The sequence below is a fragment of the Camelina sativa genome, chromosome 2, assembly GCF_030686135.1.
Source record: "Camelina sativa cultivar CO46 ecotype springtype chromosome 2, ASM3068613v1".
NCBI classification, from domain to species: Eukaryota; Viridiplantae; Streptophyta; class Magnoliopsida; order Brassicales; family Brassicaceae; genus Camelina; species Camelina sativa.
In genome coordinates this window covers 28,626,105-28,643,027 of record NC_141881.1, presented here as the reverse complement: position 1 = coordinate 28,643,027, position 16,923 = coordinate 28,626,105, and the positions used below count along the sequence as shown (strand labels likewise).

The 16,923-nt window shown below is 33.7% G+C and overlaps 6 protein-coding genes and 1 non-coding gene across 7 annotated transcripts; 3 read left to right on the top strand and 4 right to left on the bottom strand.

The window, feature by feature from the left end:
• Window positions 1-472: 472 nt before the first annotated feature.
• Window positions 473-2,582, bottom strand: LOC104739063 (protein ORANGE, chloroplastic). The gene is made up of 8 exons (XM_010459314.3): window positions 2,147-2,582; window positions 1,927-2,041; window positions 1,714-1,830; window positions 1,537-1,623; window positions 1,368-1,444; window positions 1,143-1,270; window positions 909-1,045; window positions 473-825 (listed from the first exon to the last, which is right to left on the bottom strand). The coding sequence occupies exons 1-8, from the start codon at window positions 2,359-2,361 to the stop codon at window positions 748-750; spliced, it is 954 nt and encodes a 317-aa protein (XP_010457616.1). The 5' UTR covers window positions 2,362-2,582; the 3' UTR covers window positions 473-747.
• Window positions 2,583-3,248: 666 nt separating this feature from the next.
• Window positions 3,249-3,362, top strand: LOC147949303 (small nucleolar RNA Z107/R87). Its single transcript, XR_015586451.1, has one exon. It is a non-coding gene; the product is annotated as a small nucleolar RNA Z107/R87 (small nucleolar RNA).
• Window positions 3,363-7,651: 4,289 nt separating this feature from the next.
• Window positions 7,652-8,331, top strand: LOC104739054 (uncharacterized). The gene has a single exon (XM_010459304.3). It carries the CDS (start codon window positions 7,720-7,722, stop codon window positions 8,140-8,142), a length of 423 nt encoding a protein of 140 aa, XP_010457606.1. The 5' UTR covers window positions 7,652-7,719; the 3' UTR covers window positions 8,143-8,331.
• An 863-nt stretch (window positions 8,332-9,194) lies between these two features.
• Window positions 9,195-10,290, bottom strand: CYCP4;2 (CYCLIN P4;2). The gene is made up of 2 exons (XM_010459293.2): window positions 9,799-10,290; window positions 9,195-9,702 (listed from the first exon to the last, which is right to left on the bottom strand). The coding sequence occupies exons 1-2, from the start codon at window positions 10,161-10,163 to the stop codon at window positions 9,402-9,404; spliced, it is 666 nt and encodes a 221-aa protein (XP_010457595.1). The 5' UTR covers window positions 10,164-10,290; the 3' UTR covers window positions 9,195-9,401.
• Window positions 10,291-11,821: 1,531 nt separating this feature from the next.
• LOC104739038 (peptide methionine sulfoxide reductase A1) lies at window positions 11,822-13,418 on the bottom strand. The gene is made up of 2 exons (XM_010459281.3): window positions 12,870-13,418; window positions 11,822-12,311 (listed from the first exon to the last, which is right to left on the bottom strand). The coding sequence occupies exons 1-2, from the start codon at window positions 13,296-13,298 to the stop codon at window positions 12,060-12,062; spliced, it is 681 nt and encodes a 226-aa protein (XP_010457583.1). The 5' UTR covers window positions 13,299-13,418; the 3' UTR covers window positions 11,822-12,059.
• A 238-nt stretch (window positions 13,419-13,656) lies between these two features.
• On the top strand, window positions 13,657-14,869 carry LOC104739029 (uncharacterized). Its single transcript, XM_010459269.2, has 2 exons — window positions 13,657-14,000; window positions 14,525-14,869. Exons 1-2 carry the CDS (start codon window positions 13,757-13,759, stop codon window positions 14,722-14,724), a joined length of 444 nt encoding a protein of 147 aa, XP_010457571.1. The 5' UTR covers window positions 13,657-13,756; the 3' UTR covers window positions 14,725-14,869.
• A 4-nt stretch (window positions 14,870-14,873) lies between these two features.
• On the bottom strand, window positions 14,874-16,242 carry LOC104739021 (putative transcription factor At5g61620). The gene is made up of 3 exons (XM_087472814.1): window positions 15,854-16,242; window positions 15,561-15,772; window positions 14,874-15,469 (listed from the first exon to the last, which is right to left on the bottom strand). Exons 1-3 carry the CDS (start codon window positions 16,170-16,172, stop codon window positions 15,041-15,043), a joined length of 960 nt encoding a protein of 319 aa, XP_087328940.1. The 5' UTR covers window positions 16,173-16,242; the 3' UTR covers window positions 14,874-15,040.
• Window positions 16,243-16,923: the final 681 nt, after the last annotated feature.

The window sequence follows — 16,923 nt, the reverse complement described above, 5'->3', positions numbered from 1 at the left end:
CAATCTTTCTGTTAGGGACGTTAACTCCAAGTTCATAATAGAGGCTGCAAACCATCCAACAGATTCAGAAGCAGACCAGGATAGGAATTTTACTCTTACTCTGTTTTCTGTTCTGATATGTTACTCAAACAGTTTGGTTTCTAAAGTTCCCTTCCTCTTGTGTCATCTATGTGCAGACTCTGTTGAACTAGTGGTGATACTTCCAGACATTTACGCAATACAGAGATACAGTACATGGCTCGTGCCTTACACAACATCAAGTTTTACCATTCTCATTCATGCTCCCGTATGGGAGTTTTCACTCAAGGTGTTAAAAACAAGCTACTCGCGCCACTACCTTGCGTGGCTGGGAAGCTTGAACCACACAAATACACATGGTTCCATCCTTTTTTTTGCTTCTCTTTGAAACGGAACTGAAAACATTTAAAACTCAGAAAACAAAACATAATGTAACATGAAGGACAACAACACATTTAACGGGAAACAAGCTTTTTTGCTTAATGGAGAAAACCAAACATTACATGCCGTTTGATGTCACAACTCACAAGACGTACACAGCATGCCAGTTTCGTAGTTGTTGGTTTATCTGGTACACTGTATCTAGGTTGTTCTGGGAAGACAGTACTAACATTGTATCTAACTTCACTTGTGTGTGTGTATGTACAGATGAAAAGACGCAGTTATAAATATTCATCAATACATACCATTTTTAGTTACACTGACAGAAGGTAGATAGTGTTGCAGATTTTAATCGAAGGGATCGATCCGAGGGTCATGCTCACTCGCCATAGCCATGCCTGTGCACAAACACGTCGGGCACATCACCTGAGCATCAAACACATACAACTTAGTATCCACACCTTTAGGTTTTGGTTTTTTTCTATAGGTTTTTGTTTTTGTGCTTTTACCTTTCCGGCACCTGAACAGTTTGAACATCTTTCGGTTTGGGGCGGTGATTGAGAATGACTCCCACCAGCAATAGTTGAGACTGGTTCAGCTAAAATAAGAGAACCTGTGCTAGAGCAACGAGCACAAGCTAGATACCCTGTGTTAATATAAAAAAAATACAATTATTACACGGTCATTTGTTTTAGAAACAACCTTTTGAAAGCAAGAAACAAGAACAAGTGAAATCATAGTACCAGTTCCTAGACAGTATTTGCATCTCTTGTGTTCTTGCTGCTTTACGTTGTTGACTTCAACTACCATCAAAGCCGAAATAACACCAACAGCTCCTCCAGAAAACGAAGCTACTATTGGATCCACTTGACTGTCATTCAAATCAACACACAAAATTAAGCATCTTTAAAAGAGATATTATACTCCCCAAAACAAAAAACACAGTTGAAAGAAACAAGTATGAAAACCTCAATTGCATAGGTAGATGAAGACTTTGAATAAAATCTGCATATGAAGTACCTCCAATACCTAGCTTCAACTCTAGCTGTACCAAAGATTACAAAAAAAAAAAAAATGATTATTAGAGAGAACAAATCCAATCTTAAGAAAGAAAAAAAAACAACAACAAGCACTTACAGTAGGAGCTAGAAGGCCACCGAATAAGATAATCCCGGCGATGAGTGAAAAACAAGTTGCGTAGTAGACTTTCAAATTGGCAGCAGTCTGAAAACCAAATGCATATACGATCAATTCATACAATTAAACAAACCAATGGAGGTAAGAATGGGAAAAAAGAAAAGAAAAAAAACAAACCAAAGGAGGTAAGAATGGGATAAAAGATGGGAAATTAGGTAAATCATGTTCTTGTTCCTCGTTTATGATACCAAGTTCTGTGTTTTTAATCCGTTGTTGTATTCTTAGCCTCCGTACCTAATATATATAAAACAGTTAAAAGAGTCTCAAGGAAGGAGCTCAAAGAAAGGTTTCCACTTTAAGAAACTACTTGAAAGACAGAGTGTAAGTAACCTCTTCCATATGCAAGAAGATCTTGTTTCGTCGGCTTCTAATGTTATCTTGAATCTCTTGTAATTGCATTTTGGCAAAGTCCTGTACTGTTTCAGGCCCTTCTATTATACAAAACCTTCATTCACCCCCAAAAGATAAAAATCATAACTTTTAAGTTTTTTTTTTGACCAATACCGCAAATCGAAATATATAAAGTGATCAAAGCTAGTTTGAGAGTTACCCGGCAGCGAATTTGGATTCAGAATCAGATTCAGAGTCGAGGGAGGAAGATTCAGGGTTTAACGCAGTGAGTCGCCGCCATCTGAATCTCCGATTACGCCCTAGTGAAGATGATGATGATGATGATGATGGTGATAGTTTATGATCTGAACAACGATGATGATTGTACGGATCAGGTGGGTAGGTAACTGACAAAATCCTACCCAAACATGACATCTTTCAGAACCCTCAGATCAACTCAACTCAATTGTGAAATCGAGACCCGAGAGAGAGAGAGACCACTTTGCTCAACTCAACTGTTTGTTTGACGAATGTTTGTACGTGGCGGGTTTTTATTGGTTCTTATATTTTACACTTGGTTTTTATATAAAGAAAATAAAAATTTTGTTTTGAGAAAACTTGTGGTGGAAGATTTTTTTTTTTTTCTTTTTTTCCCTGAAATGAAATTTTATTTTAATGGATTAATTTATGAATATTTTCTTGCTACTATTTTTGGTTATTTTTCACAAAATTAAATTGGTCTCTATCTAAAGTATTACATATGCAGAAAATATCCAATCAATGTAATAAATTTTCATTTGTGTTTTTTTTTTTTCCGTCTGATACAATTTCATTTGTAATTTACTAATCATTCTACACAAAATTATTACATTATGTTTTTTACAACAACAACAACAAAAAAAAAAAAAGTTTTATTATTATTATTATTATTGATACAGTAATCAAACTTATTATACAGTACATGATTTTTATTTATAGAATTATACATACCTGATCATGAGTTTTGATTACATTATCTTAATATGAATGGGCCGGGTCACATTAAGTTATTCATCATTGTTGTTAAGAGAAGGCTTTCTAAAATAATAGTATTTCGGATTCATTTTTAACTTGTGTAATAAATAAAACGGAATCGTTTTAAAGCAGAGTCAGGAGAGAAAGCCCTAGCCAATTAACCTATAAATACAACTCCCAAAGTCACTAATCTCTCCAGCAGCATCACTCCAATGTTGGGTTAATTAGTTACTAATCCTCTTCTTTATTAAGTTCGTCTTCATCTTTTGTTTTTATTTTTATTTTGTTTTGGAAAAGAGATATATGAGAATCGTGGTGATGACTTCGTAAATATTCAAGCTCAACAGACCGCAATGCAGGACTTTTTCTTGTTTTTTCATGGAAAGTTTTGCGTGTCGATAATCCCGCTGAACTGAGCGATCTCTTCTTTTTCAAAAAATAAATTTTTCATTTTCTTTTTTTTCTAATTGATTATTAAAAAATAAAATCTTGCTTTTAAAACTCTTTTTTATTTTTTCCGAATATTTTTGGGTAAAAATATGGAGTATTACAATGAGGATTTACAGCTCCCTCTTCTGATCTTTTGATTTTTTGAAGAAATTGGCTGGCAGAATCGAACCATAATTATTTATGTTGCCGTGACTGAGTACTATCCGCAGTAGCCGCCTTTCTTATTGTTGTGATGATGATTAGGGCATTTTATTGTTTTTGATGTTATCTAATATATTTTTGGGCTACATATATTTTTGATTTTAATACATTTGGAGATGTAATACAAATCCTCAAGGGTGAAAAACGTTTACTATTTTAAATTGGACGCCATCTTGTTTACTAGAAAATCCTTGTGGATTAAAACGAATGTTTTGTTTACGTGCAAGCTTCCACATATAAACTTTTGGACACAGGATCAAAAATGATGGTATGCAAATCTATTTCCTTGGATCTTAAGGTACATTTCAAAAATCAGAAATGATAAGTTAGATGTTAGAAGGTTGTCACCTGATATGAAACTACATGCTGGTAACATATAATATGTTGCAAGACATGAGCCATTAAATCCATGGACTCGACCCCTTTTGTTAAGTTCTTTTGGGCTTTTGCAATGCTCAACAATCCATGCATTCCATTCCAAAGTAGTATTTAGGCAATGGAGCGTATTCTTCAACAAATTTCATCTGCTCTACCTTAAAAAAGACAAATTGTGAAAATGTTACCATGAACGAATCTTTTGACGAGTGGCACAGTTTTTAAACCGGATTTTAATAGGTCACTCGACGAAGAATTTTGTTTTCTTATATACTTTTCAACGCTATAAATATTATTGCTGACGTATTATAACGTACATATAGTATTTGTAGTTTGTTGTTACCAATATAATGTTACAAACGCGTGTATGAACATGTACATAGTCAAAGCACAAATGCATGTGTGATGCTTTTACATAAAAATCAAATGATGAATTTTATGCTAAGTGTCTAATAATAGAGGAAGTGGGTGCAAATAGTAGTGACTAGTGAGGGTCCAGCACGTGGCACAACCTAAGCGTCACAGAATGTTGTTAGTTGTTTGTTACTAAACACACTATAGTAGAACCCTTTGGGGGCTCTGGACCAAATCGAAAATTTAAATAAAAATTTATCTTTTTCAAATGAAAGCAGTATACAACAATATTAATTAAGCTCTATTAGAATATAACTTATGAATTAATGAATTATGATATAATGTAGTACTGTTTTGTCTTCTTCAAACTAAATGATTATACAATAACGTTGATAACTGATGGAGTATGTGTCATTATGACATTATCTATTAGATTAAATTTAACTAAAGGTTTTCTCTTCCAATCTTTGCTTCACTGTATATATATAATGTCAATGTAGCTAAGTAGCTTCATGTATAGGCGAGTCCTATCTCTCAGCTGCTTGGTTAATTCAGATTCATCCAAGTTACTCCCTATACTTATACACTATTCAGGAGAAAAAAATGTGGCAAGAAAATCCTTTACCAAAAAAAGAATGTAGATTCATGCAAATCCGTGCGAGCAGTGGACGCTACATACTTATATAGTTTTTTATTTATATACATGGTATGTAATATTTACAAGATGAAGTAAGTTTATATACGATATCGATGTAAAAAAAATTAGGGGTGTATTGTATATTATGCACCACATAGCTTATACATGTTCATGAGACAATATTTTCTGTAAGACAATACAGGGGATTGGACTTTAGGCTCCCGATTGGTCCGGATTCGCCAACCTGTTTAACTCCACTATAAAGATTGATCCATTAACATCACATATACGTAAATCCATTTTCTAGATATTTTGAAGCTAAATAGAGGAATGTTGTAAGAAACACGATGTGATGCATACTAACAAACAGGGACACTCATTATTATCATTTTTATTTTTAAATTTTTAAAAAACTTCGATGACAGTGGATTGGGAGCTCTCAGATTATTATTTTTAGGGGAAGTCTTTTTAGAAGTATATGTATATGAATATTCGATCATATCCTAAAAGAGACATATCATATGGTAGTTGCTCCACCGTAGGAAGTTGTGCGTGTGGACCGCTTCACCGTTGAAAATAATTTAAAAGTTGCCATCATTCCAAAAAGAATCCTTTAGATATTTCTTAGAGCCAAAAACATTTGTGTCTTCACTATAGATCTCAGTCGTTACAGGAAAACAACATTAGTGTAAAACTTGTGGAATCAATATATATAATCGAGTCCACGGCTCTACGGTGGCGGGATGGCAAACGGATCCTGGATCACCATTTCCGTTCGACTCACGGCATCCAGGTACACCGGAGGTCCTGATCCGGTGTGTATCCACAATCCATGGGCGGCGGCTCCAACAGAGTTCTTCTTTTGGGGAATTAGGGTTTCCTAAAACCGGTTAAGGGAAACCGAATCGGTTTTGTAATCTGTGGTTTGTTTTGGTTTGTTGTATTTCGGTTTAGGCCTTTAGAGGATTGTGATGTGCCTAAATCCGGAAATAGCCCATTGGGCACTTATTTATATAAATTGAATACCCTTTAACAAAAAAAAAAATATATATATATATATATATATATATATATATATATAATCGACAATCGACAGTATTTGCAAAAATAAACATTAGACATTTCACAAACGGCATTGAGACTTTCGTAAATATAAATTGTCCAAGTTTATATATAGAAAACAATAAATTAAAACAAAATAGCATTTCTCTATTAGCCAGTCAACTCAGAAAGAAAAGTTTTACAAAAATTAAAACTTGATCTAAGATTGGCCAGTCCTATTCTCTGCATCTAAGATTTTAATCGAACTCTCCATCTAGTGTCTACGGACAGATGTTTATTTCATGTGTATTATATCTTCTTACCAAAAGACCATCTCAAAAACACTGACCGACCTCATACCCTATGAATATTCAGTTTTGTAATCATTCCTATATATTCTTTTTAAAATAAACCTATACGATGAGGGCCATATGATGACAACGTACATATGTAATAAATCATAATTTTAAATGTATTGTTTTTATGATAAAACATACATGATCAAGCTACACTAGATTTGGATTTCAGTATTTAAATAAACTCAAATTTCTTTGAAAAGTTTTGACCATTTGAATTTGATATAGCAAATGTTAGCTTGAATGGTTTCTAAATTAGTTAGAATGGTCAATAGATAGACGAAAAGATGGAAGTAATATTATGTGATCTATATAGTTTTTAATAAACGCGATATATCTATCTGATTTGCTCATCATTTTTGAACTAATTTAAGAATTAGTGGTCGCGTGACTAGTCTTAGAGATGAATTAATTATTTGATCTACCATTGTCAATGGTGTTGATGTTATATGTGTGTGTTTGCTAGATATATTGATGATCATCATTATCATTATTGGCAGATCACAAGCCGTATATAAGAAAATTTCTAAGTGGGATTGACGTTGAGATGCATCTTAAATGGGTTCTTCAAGGATAATATTTTCTACTTTAAAGCAAACTCAAGTAGATCAGTAATATCAAATATTCAATCATTTCACTTGACTTTTTGTATACTGTAATACGATTACCGACTATAATATGGAATAGAAATGAATACCAAAAATAAAATATGGAATAGAAAGATAAACTCTTCAATCAATAATGATTAGTCACATGCATTTATAGATAGGTTTTAACAGACAAATGAAAACAAGAAGATCAATTTATATATGAATATTATCACACACTGTATATCCGTGCCAATACATATACACCGTTTTTAGCATTTATGTTATACCAATATATTATCATAGTAATTTTTTTATTTTTGGCACTAAATCATGGTAATTAGTATCTATTGAAAAAAATGGTTCATAGCTAGTGACTTCATGATTGATATTGTAATTCTATTGTTAGGGCGGTGGTGCTAATTTACAGTTGATGATTACGTCTTAGTAAACAATTATATAACAAAAAGAAGTTTGTAAATTAACTCACAACATGTGTTGCCATGTTGGTGATGCAATTATAATGTTTTCTTATAACCTTTTTCCCCTAACAATTTTTTTTTTTTTAATTTCTTTTGTTTCGAGTTTGGATTTCACAAAAGGGTGGGTCTGGCCCATCTCACACTATCAAACCAACTTGTCATAGACCGTTGCATTTCAAGAATGGTTCATGTTATAAACCAACATGTGTTGCCTATAAATAGTGGCAGAAGCTTTCCTACAATAACTTCATAACAAAACAAGATTTTGAATTTAAAGATATAAGAAAAATTAGAAAATGATCAAAGGGCTCTTGTTGGTTTTGTTCTTTCTAGTCATTGCAAAGACTTCGGTTTCTCGTCCGTTCGCATGGTCTAGGAGGGGTAACATGCCAGGCCAAAACTACCCAGGCGAAAGTGGATCAGGTCGTGGGCCTAATTGGGAGTACAACTGGGGTTGGGGCTCTGCTCCAGGTTCTGGATGGGGTTTCGGGTCGGGTTCGGGTAGATCACCAACAGGGTGGGGAAGAGGATCTGGATACGGGTATGGATCCGGATCCGGGTCAGGTAGCGGATATGGATATGGTTCTGGAGGTGGTGGAGCACGCGGTGGTGGGTATGGTTACGGAAGCGGAAATGGCCGTTCTGGTGGTGGCGGCGGCGGTGGTGGTTCCAACGGTGAAGTTGCCTCTTTAAGCCACAGTAGTAAGATTCATCCGTGAGGATGTTTTGGTAAGTTCTCCCAACTAAAATGTTTTGGGAGGAGTATAAGTGTTTGTAATACAGTATTAAAGATTATTAGGTTTGGTACCCTCCTAAATGTAACTTATATATCTCCCTTTGTCTTGTATGCTTTTATATATAAGATTATGTGCTCGACGTATCTTATACCGTCTTTGCATGTCTCTAAAGGTGTGATCTCTTTATAGTGTAATTTGTGTATTGTCTTCCAAACGCGTGTTTAGATAATTTTAAGACAAGAAAATTTATATATATTATCTCTTAGATTTGGATTAAGTTCAACTTTTAAAAAACTGTATCGGTTTTACAAGATTTTATATTCGAATGTCAATATATGTTAGGTTTTTATTCATTTTGTTAATATATATGGTTTCAAGAAATAATATGATCGCTAAATTGCGTAAGGTGAACAAAAAAGAGTCCAAGATAATCGATTCAAGAGATAATCTATATATAATAACAAATTAGCAATCCGAATAAATGCCATCAAAAGTTATGTTGTTTCTATCGTATCTTTTGAATAATTTTCTTAAAAAAATCTGTAAAACATTTTAATTGTATGTTTTACGAAAAGTTGCAATTGTTCATTGTAACAGTTATTTTGTAAAGTTGAAACTGTTCATTGTAGAGTTGTGTTTATTCGTATATTTGTATCTTTTAAAATCTATATATATTTGTCTATTCAAACTGTTTTCATTTTTTTTGCCATTACACAAAATAATATAAATTTTCAATCTCAACGGTTTTTACAGATTTCTAAATTATTCTCTTGCATTCATTCTTTTAAAAGTAAAGAAATTCCTCCAATTCTATATTTAACTAAAGATTTTTGGAATGATGAATTTAAATTTACAGCTTTTAGTTAATTTTAAATATAAAAATTTAATAAAAATACCTAGAGTTTTTTTTCCAACAGTTAGATTGATTATATAATGAGTTTTTTAATTTGACTTTTCAATATGGTAATAAAAGTGTCTTCTATTTAAAAGCAGTTTATATGGGTTTGAGTCCTAGTATATATAAGGTGAAAAGGTATGTAAATCATGTAATTTGAAATTATATAAGGTGAAAAAAAAGAGTCCAAGAGAATCGATTCAAGAAGAGGCTTTCAAGAAACCAACCCTTAAAGAAAAGATACATTCAAAATTCTAAACTAACATCACTAAACAAGAACCCTCAGGATACAAAAGAGGGTTTACATCACACAACGTGATAACAACCCCAATGCATATATGTATATTCAAGCAGCAGCGAGTTGCTGCTTCTTGCTGTGATGAGTAGATAAAGAGTCGTCTTCGTGTGGATTCATCAAAAGTTTGGTCTTAAAAGAGCTTCTGAACGAAAGAGAAGGTTCAAGAAACAGAGATTTCATCTTCATCAACATCACCATCTCTCTTTGTAGAAAACAACAGTAGTTATTAAAAGTTGAAACGGTAACGTTTAACTGAAACTCGATTCCGAACAAGAAGTCAAGCTCAAGCATGTTCATCTCTTCTCTGCTTATTCCCCCAACTTTTGCATAATATCCATTGTTGTAACTCCTAAAGTTGTCACGAATTATAAATAATTAATTAATCACCTGTTAATTTATACGTAACTTTTAACAAATTAATTAGCCTCAGAATAAGTTTACTTACAAGTCATCCATGAATTTGGCAGAGACCAAGACACTTGTGATTATAAGCCTATGAACATTATGGGAATTGATAGCCAAAAATGGCTGCTTCTTCACGAACCGATCCAAATATATATACGCGACGATGTAACACGAATAGCTACAATTCGCATACTCGAAGATCCTCTCTAGATAGCTTCTGATTGATATGGAAGGTTTGGTTAATCCATGGAAACCTGAGATCATCTGTTTCTGGCTAAGCTTGTCGTTGGTCTCCGATACTCTTTGCAAGAGATACGACATTGCCGTTAAGACGCTTGGCATGATCTCAGCCATTGGTTCTTCGAGATCTTGATTCATTGTCCGGATCTGAACCTGATCAGCCATTCGATTGATGGATAAAAAGAAAAATAAAAGACAAAACAGAGCTCTCTGTTTCTGATGAGTTTATAAGTGTATTACATCACAATCACATCACATTACATGTTTTAGTTTGGTTTTTTTCGTATCTGTCTTTTTTTGCCTGTCATTTCGAGTGTTTATATAGAAGGAATTTTAAAAATATTCCATTACTATATTCATTGAATTTTTGTGCCCTAAGATTAGTTTTGAATTTACAATCTAGTAATTATGATTAGCTCATGGTTAAACCATGGGCCAGGGGACTTATTATTAATTCATCCGACTTCTGGTGAATTAAGTATAATTAACTAACCTTAGCTTCTAAAACAAGGAAAACTATAGAAATTAGAAAATTAAAAAGACAAAGCGGGGAAATCCAATGGAAACAATGGCAGGTTTATAGGGTTGTTTTATTAGCGTAATACTGTGTAATCTATATATTCTATTTTCTTATCTCGGTTACACAATCCATCTAAAGTGTATAATTTTTTCATACAAAAATGATTGTAGTTCATCTGAAATGCTTGCAGCAACTTTATATATGGTGGTGTCTAAAAGAGAAAAAGAAAAATACTCTTAATCTTGAGTTTTGACATTAGGAGGACATGATTAATTGATCGTGTTTGAGAAAACATCTACTATAACTTAAGACTTGGTTTCCTTGGAGTTAAATTGGTTTACCTACCAAAATAGCTAGCCCCTACGTTTTCATCACATAAGTCTTTTCTTTTCTTATAAAATCTAATTACAAGAATGTCGGTCAGTGTGTAATATACTACATAAACATAGATTTCTGGATCATCTTAACCAGCCAAAGAAAATAGTATAATGTAATTTTAGTGAACTATATAATTGATACAAGATATAGAAGGTTAAGATGTCTAGCATAAATTACTTTAAACGATTGCAATTACATGTAGTTAAGATAATATGCTAAGTAACTTGTTTAGATGTTTTATCAAACTTCTTCTACCACGAAGCTTCTTTTAGTTGACATTCGTGCATCATCAAACTTATTTTGGAGAAAGATAATAGTATTTTTTGTTTGAAATGTTAACATGCAGTCTATTAAATTCGAAAAAAATATATAAACCATTATCGTATCCTGGTGTTCAACGAATGGACGAAACCGATGAACTTCTTTAATCACAACATAGAGCATCTAACTAAAATGTGATTGAGAGAAAGCCACGTAAGAGAGTTGCGAGGCTGAACTAAAAATTCGTGCTATTCACGTTAGAGAGAGATCATGAACAACACGTAGTACTCATCAATAATGTTTATTTATTTGCTCTTTTGTTATTATGCAGAGATTTTAAAGATTTTTGTTTATCACACAACAAGATCACTGCCGCTTCTGTCTTTTTCACTTGCTTGAGTCCCCTTCGATTATATTATTCTTTTATATTTCGTATGAACGGTGCTTACTTTTAGTTTATAATCAACTTATTCGTATTAGTTGAGACTTGAGAATATGTCTCAAGTTGAGACATTATTGAATTAAATCCAAAAAAAACATACAATTAAGTATAATTTTTTTCATCCAATAAAATGGCTGATAGCTTAAAAGGTTTATCCACCACCATTAACACAATGTTTAAGATAAGATCATCGCAGAAATAAAGTGTTAATATCACCAGCGATAAAGAATTAACCTTTGAATTCAAATGACTCTTCCTTTTTTTACACCAACTGTTTTTTTTTTAATAAAAGGGACAAATATAACACAAGATGAACAATCTAAGCGATTTGAAACACTCAGAATGTTTTATGAACAAGAACAAGACACATAATTGCAATCTCTAAAACACAACATCTATAGTCTATAATAGATAAGTAGAAGCATCCTCTGCTTTTTTTTTGTGTAGAAGCAAGGCTTTTTTAGCCATAGCAGCGGATTGGGTCGTTGCAGCCTTTCGCAGAGGATTGCTTAAGACCAAACCTCCCTCCTTTAGACAAGTATTGCTGGTTATGTTCCTCGGCTCTGTAAAATTTCTTAGCCGGTAATATCTCTGTCACAATCTTTCTATCAACTTGTTGCTGGTGACGCTCCAGTGACTCGCGTGCTAGTTTCTCTTGCTCGGAGTTGTAGAAATATATCCCTGATCTGTATTGGGTTCCCACATCGTTTCCCTGATAAGGTAAAGATGTAACCATTAAAATGTCGACTCATAAGCTTTGCAGAAAACAGAAATGGCTAAACCGAACAAGAGTATGAAAGCAGAAAGCTTAGTAGATATAGAGAGTGCTATAGGCATCAGTTTATGTATCGTCTGACTCAGTTTCAGAGAAAGAAGTCTTATACTCAAGAAACTGTCTCCAATAAGAAGGTTAATAACATTGAGATATTTCACTATAACAAACTAATAGCGTCCATAACAAGGTAGCTTCTTTAGTCTAGAGAAGTATGAAGTTAGCTACCAACTTAGAAGTGTATACATCAAAGAGATGATAGCTTCAAACATCAAACCCAAAAGATGAAACGAATCCAAACTTAGACCTCAATCTAATTAGGGCTCATATTCAATAAAGCCCTAGAGAAGATCAAGTTTTCAGATAACCATCTCAATTTCACAGAAGCAGAGCCCTAAAAAAAACCCTAAAAAAAACAAAATCTTCCTCAATCTCCAAAATCACAAGTTCTTCTAACAAAATCCAGACATGAAAAAGATCAAGACTTTAGTTAGTTACCTGACGATTCAAAGTGGTGGGATCATGTCTAGACCAGAACAAATCAAGCAGCGACTCATAACTACACACTTTTGGATCATACTGAACACGAACCACCTCAGTATGATTCGTGGTGCCTGAACAAGCATCTTCGTAAGAAGGGTTGTGAGTGATCCCTTGAGAATAGCCAACCTCTGTTTGAGTCACTCCTGTAACTCTCTGGTACGCTAATTCCACGCTCCAGAAACAACCGGCGCCGAATTGAGCAAACTGGTTTCCCGGCGCCGGAGCATCGTCGTCGGGACCTTGTGCGATTGGTGAAGGATGATCCATGCTGGTTTGTTTACTTGATCCTATACCGAGCTTGTTTAGTATGTTCATGGAGATATCTTGTAGAAACAGAGACAGAGAGAAACAGAGGAGAGTGGTGAGGAGGAAACGTCGGCTCATCCTGCGGAACAATTTTTTATCATGACGGTAGTAAAATTCGCGTTTACGTTTGCGTTTGCGTTTGCGTTTGCGTTTGCTAACACCTTAGGCGGATACAAAAATAATAAAATATTTGTCGATGAATTTGTAAAATAGTCATGGAAATAAAAAGAATCTAAAAAGAAATTGTTTTTTTTTTCACTCTGAAACGAAGAGACGAGTGAGAATTTCAATTCAACGATTTGACAAAGTCATTATATCAGAACCATATATACCAAAACCATAGGCTCTAAATTTGCAATCAAATCCGGAAATTGTTTTTTTCTTTTTCCTTCAAAAAAAACACAAATTTAACTAACGAATTACTAAAAATATAACAAATAAACTGAGCAAGCTCTTCACAAACAATCTTACAAAATATATTTGTTTTTAAAGAGTTTTGTAACACACTTATCACAATCAAAGAAAAAAAAATCAAAATGTATAGATCCACAAGCTGGAATAGAGTGACAGAAGATTACTCATCCGCACCGCCTAAAGGATTGTGGATGGGCTCGGTGATTGGTCCTCTTGACGAGAACGAACTACCTTCCTACAATAATCCACCGGATGAAATGATTAAGAATGAAAAGTCACGTACAAAATTTGCAGAAAAAGCTATTCACATCATTCCTTTTGTTCTCCTTGCATGCGCTCTCGTACTTTGGCTCTTCTCAAATCCAGGTATTCACACTAATACACATATAATTTTGAGAGCCAAAAGCATGCTTGTGCTCATCAACCCATGTCAGGATTTTAAAGTGAAAGGAAAACAAAATGCATATTGTTGCTTTAACCATGGAATCATCTTCAAATTAATATATTCAAAATGAATCTAATCTTTAAAACATAGAATTTGACTAGATTTCAAATGTGTTTTTTCTTTCTTTCTAGTGCATCTACATTTTATAAGATAATTTGTTTCCAAATGAAACACTGGTAAATAGTATCTTTAACATATTTTGGGTTAATTATAAATGCAAATCTCAATTGGAATGGCAGAATTCCATTTTTTTCCCTTTGCGTTTACACATGTTATAGTAAAAAATATATATATTTTCCAAACGTAAGGATGGCTTTGATTAGCAAAAAAAAACAATTGTTGAACGTATACTGCATAGTGCATAAGGTATATAGTTTGTCAATTTTAAGCTTCATATATAAAGTCATCATAACTCACAAAATAAATAAAATTACTATTTTTGTAGATGTGGTGGATGTTGGGATGAGAGAAGAATCTATAGCGGCTAGGATTGAAGGATTGACAATCGAAGGAGACATCGATAATGACAGCGATGGAACTCAAACTGGTTTCTTGGGCGCCACCTTAGAACTCGGAGATACAGACAAACCAAACCTCAATGATCGGACCAGACGTGGTTCAAGAAAATTGATCAAAGGCTTTTAAATAATACTATTTTAATTGCACCAATCTTTTTTTTTTTTGGGATGAAAATTTTATTTTAATCTGCAAACTTTACCAAGACTATGATTTTGTTTTTGCTTTTTCTTCTGTTTTTGGTTAATAAAGGGGCAGGTAAATTTAAATTAAATCTAATAAGTAACTTTTCTAAAATCTATTCTGATAAAAAAAAATTGTACATAATCCGGCGACAAAACTCCTGAATATAGATATATATTCAAATAAAAACTCGTAACCAAAAATGAAATATACCTATATCATATGCTCAATTTCTGTTTTTTTTTTCTTTCCAAGTGTGATTTCATTTTACAGGAATGACACCATTACCCGTCATGTCAGTTGCTCCGGTAGCTTGTGGAGGCAAACCGATACCAAGTTCCAAACCGTCGTTCTTTGTCATCATATTAGAAGCTTCATTCGGCTGAGATTGAGGTATACCCATCGGTACATGCCTTGGTACAGGTATACCAGAAGGGTGAACAAACCTAATCTGTTCAGGATTGGCGTAGTACATTGGATGGATCATAAAAGGTGCGAAGTTGTAGTAAGGTGGTCCTGGTACGGTTTGGTAGACTGGCATTAACTCCATCGACAGATTCTGAAACCTGTTCGAAATCTCGGTTTGAGTCTGACCTGCTTGCATCACCGGTTGTTGAGATCCGGTTACTAATTGGTTAGTCAGAGTCTTGGAAGACGATGTTGATGCACCTTGAGAGTTTCTCTCTTTCTCCTTCAGTTCAATCAAACCAAAAAAAAAAATTAAAACCCTAAAAATAAACAATTGACTTCGTCTAACGAATTACTTGAGAAGCAAGGCAAACCTGATCTTCGAGAGAGATGTCAAAGAGACTAGCACGTCTTTTTCTCTTGTCGTTAACGTTTAACCTAATAAAATATTTCTGAGCATGACTCGCCACTTGTGTCGGTGTTCTCGTCGTGACGTAACTCTTTGCGATTCCTCTCCAATCTCCTTTTCCAAGTTTGTTCAACCCGATTAAGAAATTACGATGTTCTTCTTCCGTCCATGGCTTCCCTATTTTTTTGTAACAATTACGATTATATTATAGTTTCATGAAATTAAAACTATCGTTTAAAATTAAAGAAAAAAATTTACCCTTTTTCTTGTCATGAGCGGTTTTGGACTTCTTGGATTGAATCTGACCGTCGGAATGGTAACCTGTATCTTCAACGGCGGCGATTGGATCACCGCTACCGTTACTATCCTCGTTAGCGAGAAGAGCATCTAGGTTTCCCAAACTAAGACTCTTCCTTAACGCCGTAACCTCAGGCGGCCTAATCGGATCAGAAGATATGTTAACGCCGAACAGTTTAACGCTTCCCTTATTAACACCGCTTAGACAAGTACGTGCGTTATGGCCATTGTGACCACAGTGAGAACAAGTCTTCGCCGTCGTCACCGTCTCCTTCACCATATCTCTCTTTCTTTTCTAAATACGATTGATCACAAGAAATTGGGAATCTTTAGGTCTCTGGCTAATTGTATTTATATCTTAATCTCTCTCCGAGTTAATATATATATGATATATATCCGGATATACGTGAGCTGTTTTCTTTTTGTGAATGTCCTTGGTGGTTTTTTATTTTTTACTTTTTTATATTTTCCTTAAGAGATAAAGCGTTTCCTTATTTATCTTCTTTTTATTTTGGAAGTTTTTTTTTTACCAGAATTATTTAAAAGGAAAAAATCCAGCAAAATCAGAGTAAGATCAATAATCAATGGTTAAGATTTTCTTAAGATAGGATTCGGGGAGATTTCAGCCGTTAGATTGTGTTTCCAGCTAAACATTTATTATTAATCCCCGGGTATTTAGGTGAGATATTAAATCGTATATTCGATAATTTTTTTTATTTAATTTGTTTCCTAAAGTTACCTATATTTTTATCAATATCAATCCTAATCCTTATGCAGTTGGAATTTACTTACTTTTATCTTAATCCATGTTAGTTAATATCTCATATTTAATTTTTCACCGAAAATTTACATATATACATAATATACATGTCAGTGGTTTCCTTAATCTCAAACAATATGAAAAAAAATTTGATTAACAAAATTATTGAATTTTACGATGAATTTGAGTATTGTTTAATGATATATTAATTCATGTATGGTCAAGCCTAAACGCATTAAGTTCAAATTGTATATTTGGAAATGTGTATCAA

Coding starts and splice junctions, on each gene's coding strand:
- LOC104739063 (XM_010459314.3), bottom strand. CDS start 2,361: ATGTCATGTTTGGGTAGGATTTTGTCAGTTACCTACCCACCTGATCCG. Junction 1,445..1,536: donor GTGGCCTTCTAGCTCCTACT/GTAAGTGCTTGT, acceptor TCTTTGGTACAG/CTAGAGTTGAAGCTAGGTAT. Junction 1,271..1,367: donor CATCTACCTATGCAATTGAG/GTTTTCATACTT, acceptor TTTGAATGACAG/TCAAGTGGATCCAATAGTAG.
- LOC104739054 (XM_010459304.3), top strand. CDS start 7,720: ATGATCAAAGGGCTCTTGTTGGTTTTGTTCTTTCTAGTCATTGCAAAG.
- LOC104739038 (XM_010459281.3), bottom strand. CDS start 13,298: ATGAGCCGACGTTTCCTCCTCACCACTCTCCTCTGTTTCTCTCTGTCT. Junction 12,312..12,869: donor CCACCACTTTGAATCGTCAG/GTAACTAACTAA, acceptor TTACCTTATCAG/GGAAACGATGTGGGAACCCA.
- LOC104739029 (XM_010459269.2), top strand. CDS start 13,757: ATGTATAGATCCACAAGCTGGAATAGAGTGACAGAAGATTACTCATCC. Junction 14,001..14,524: donor TTGGCTCTTCTCAAATCCAG/GTATTCACACTA, acceptor CTATTTTTGTAG/ATGTGGTGGATGTTGGGATG.
- LOC104739021 (XM_087472814.1), bottom strand. CDS start 16,172: ATGGTGAAGGAGACGGTGACGACGGCGAAGACTTGTTCTCACTGTGGT. Junction 15,773..15,853: donor CGCTCATGACAAGAAAAAGG/GTAAATTTTTTT, acceptor ACAAAAAAATAG/GGAAGCCATGGACGGAAGAA. Junction 15,470..15,560: donor ACATCTCTCTCGAAGATCAG/GTTTGCCTTGCT, acceptor ATTGAACTGAAG/GAGAAAGAGAGAAACTCTCA.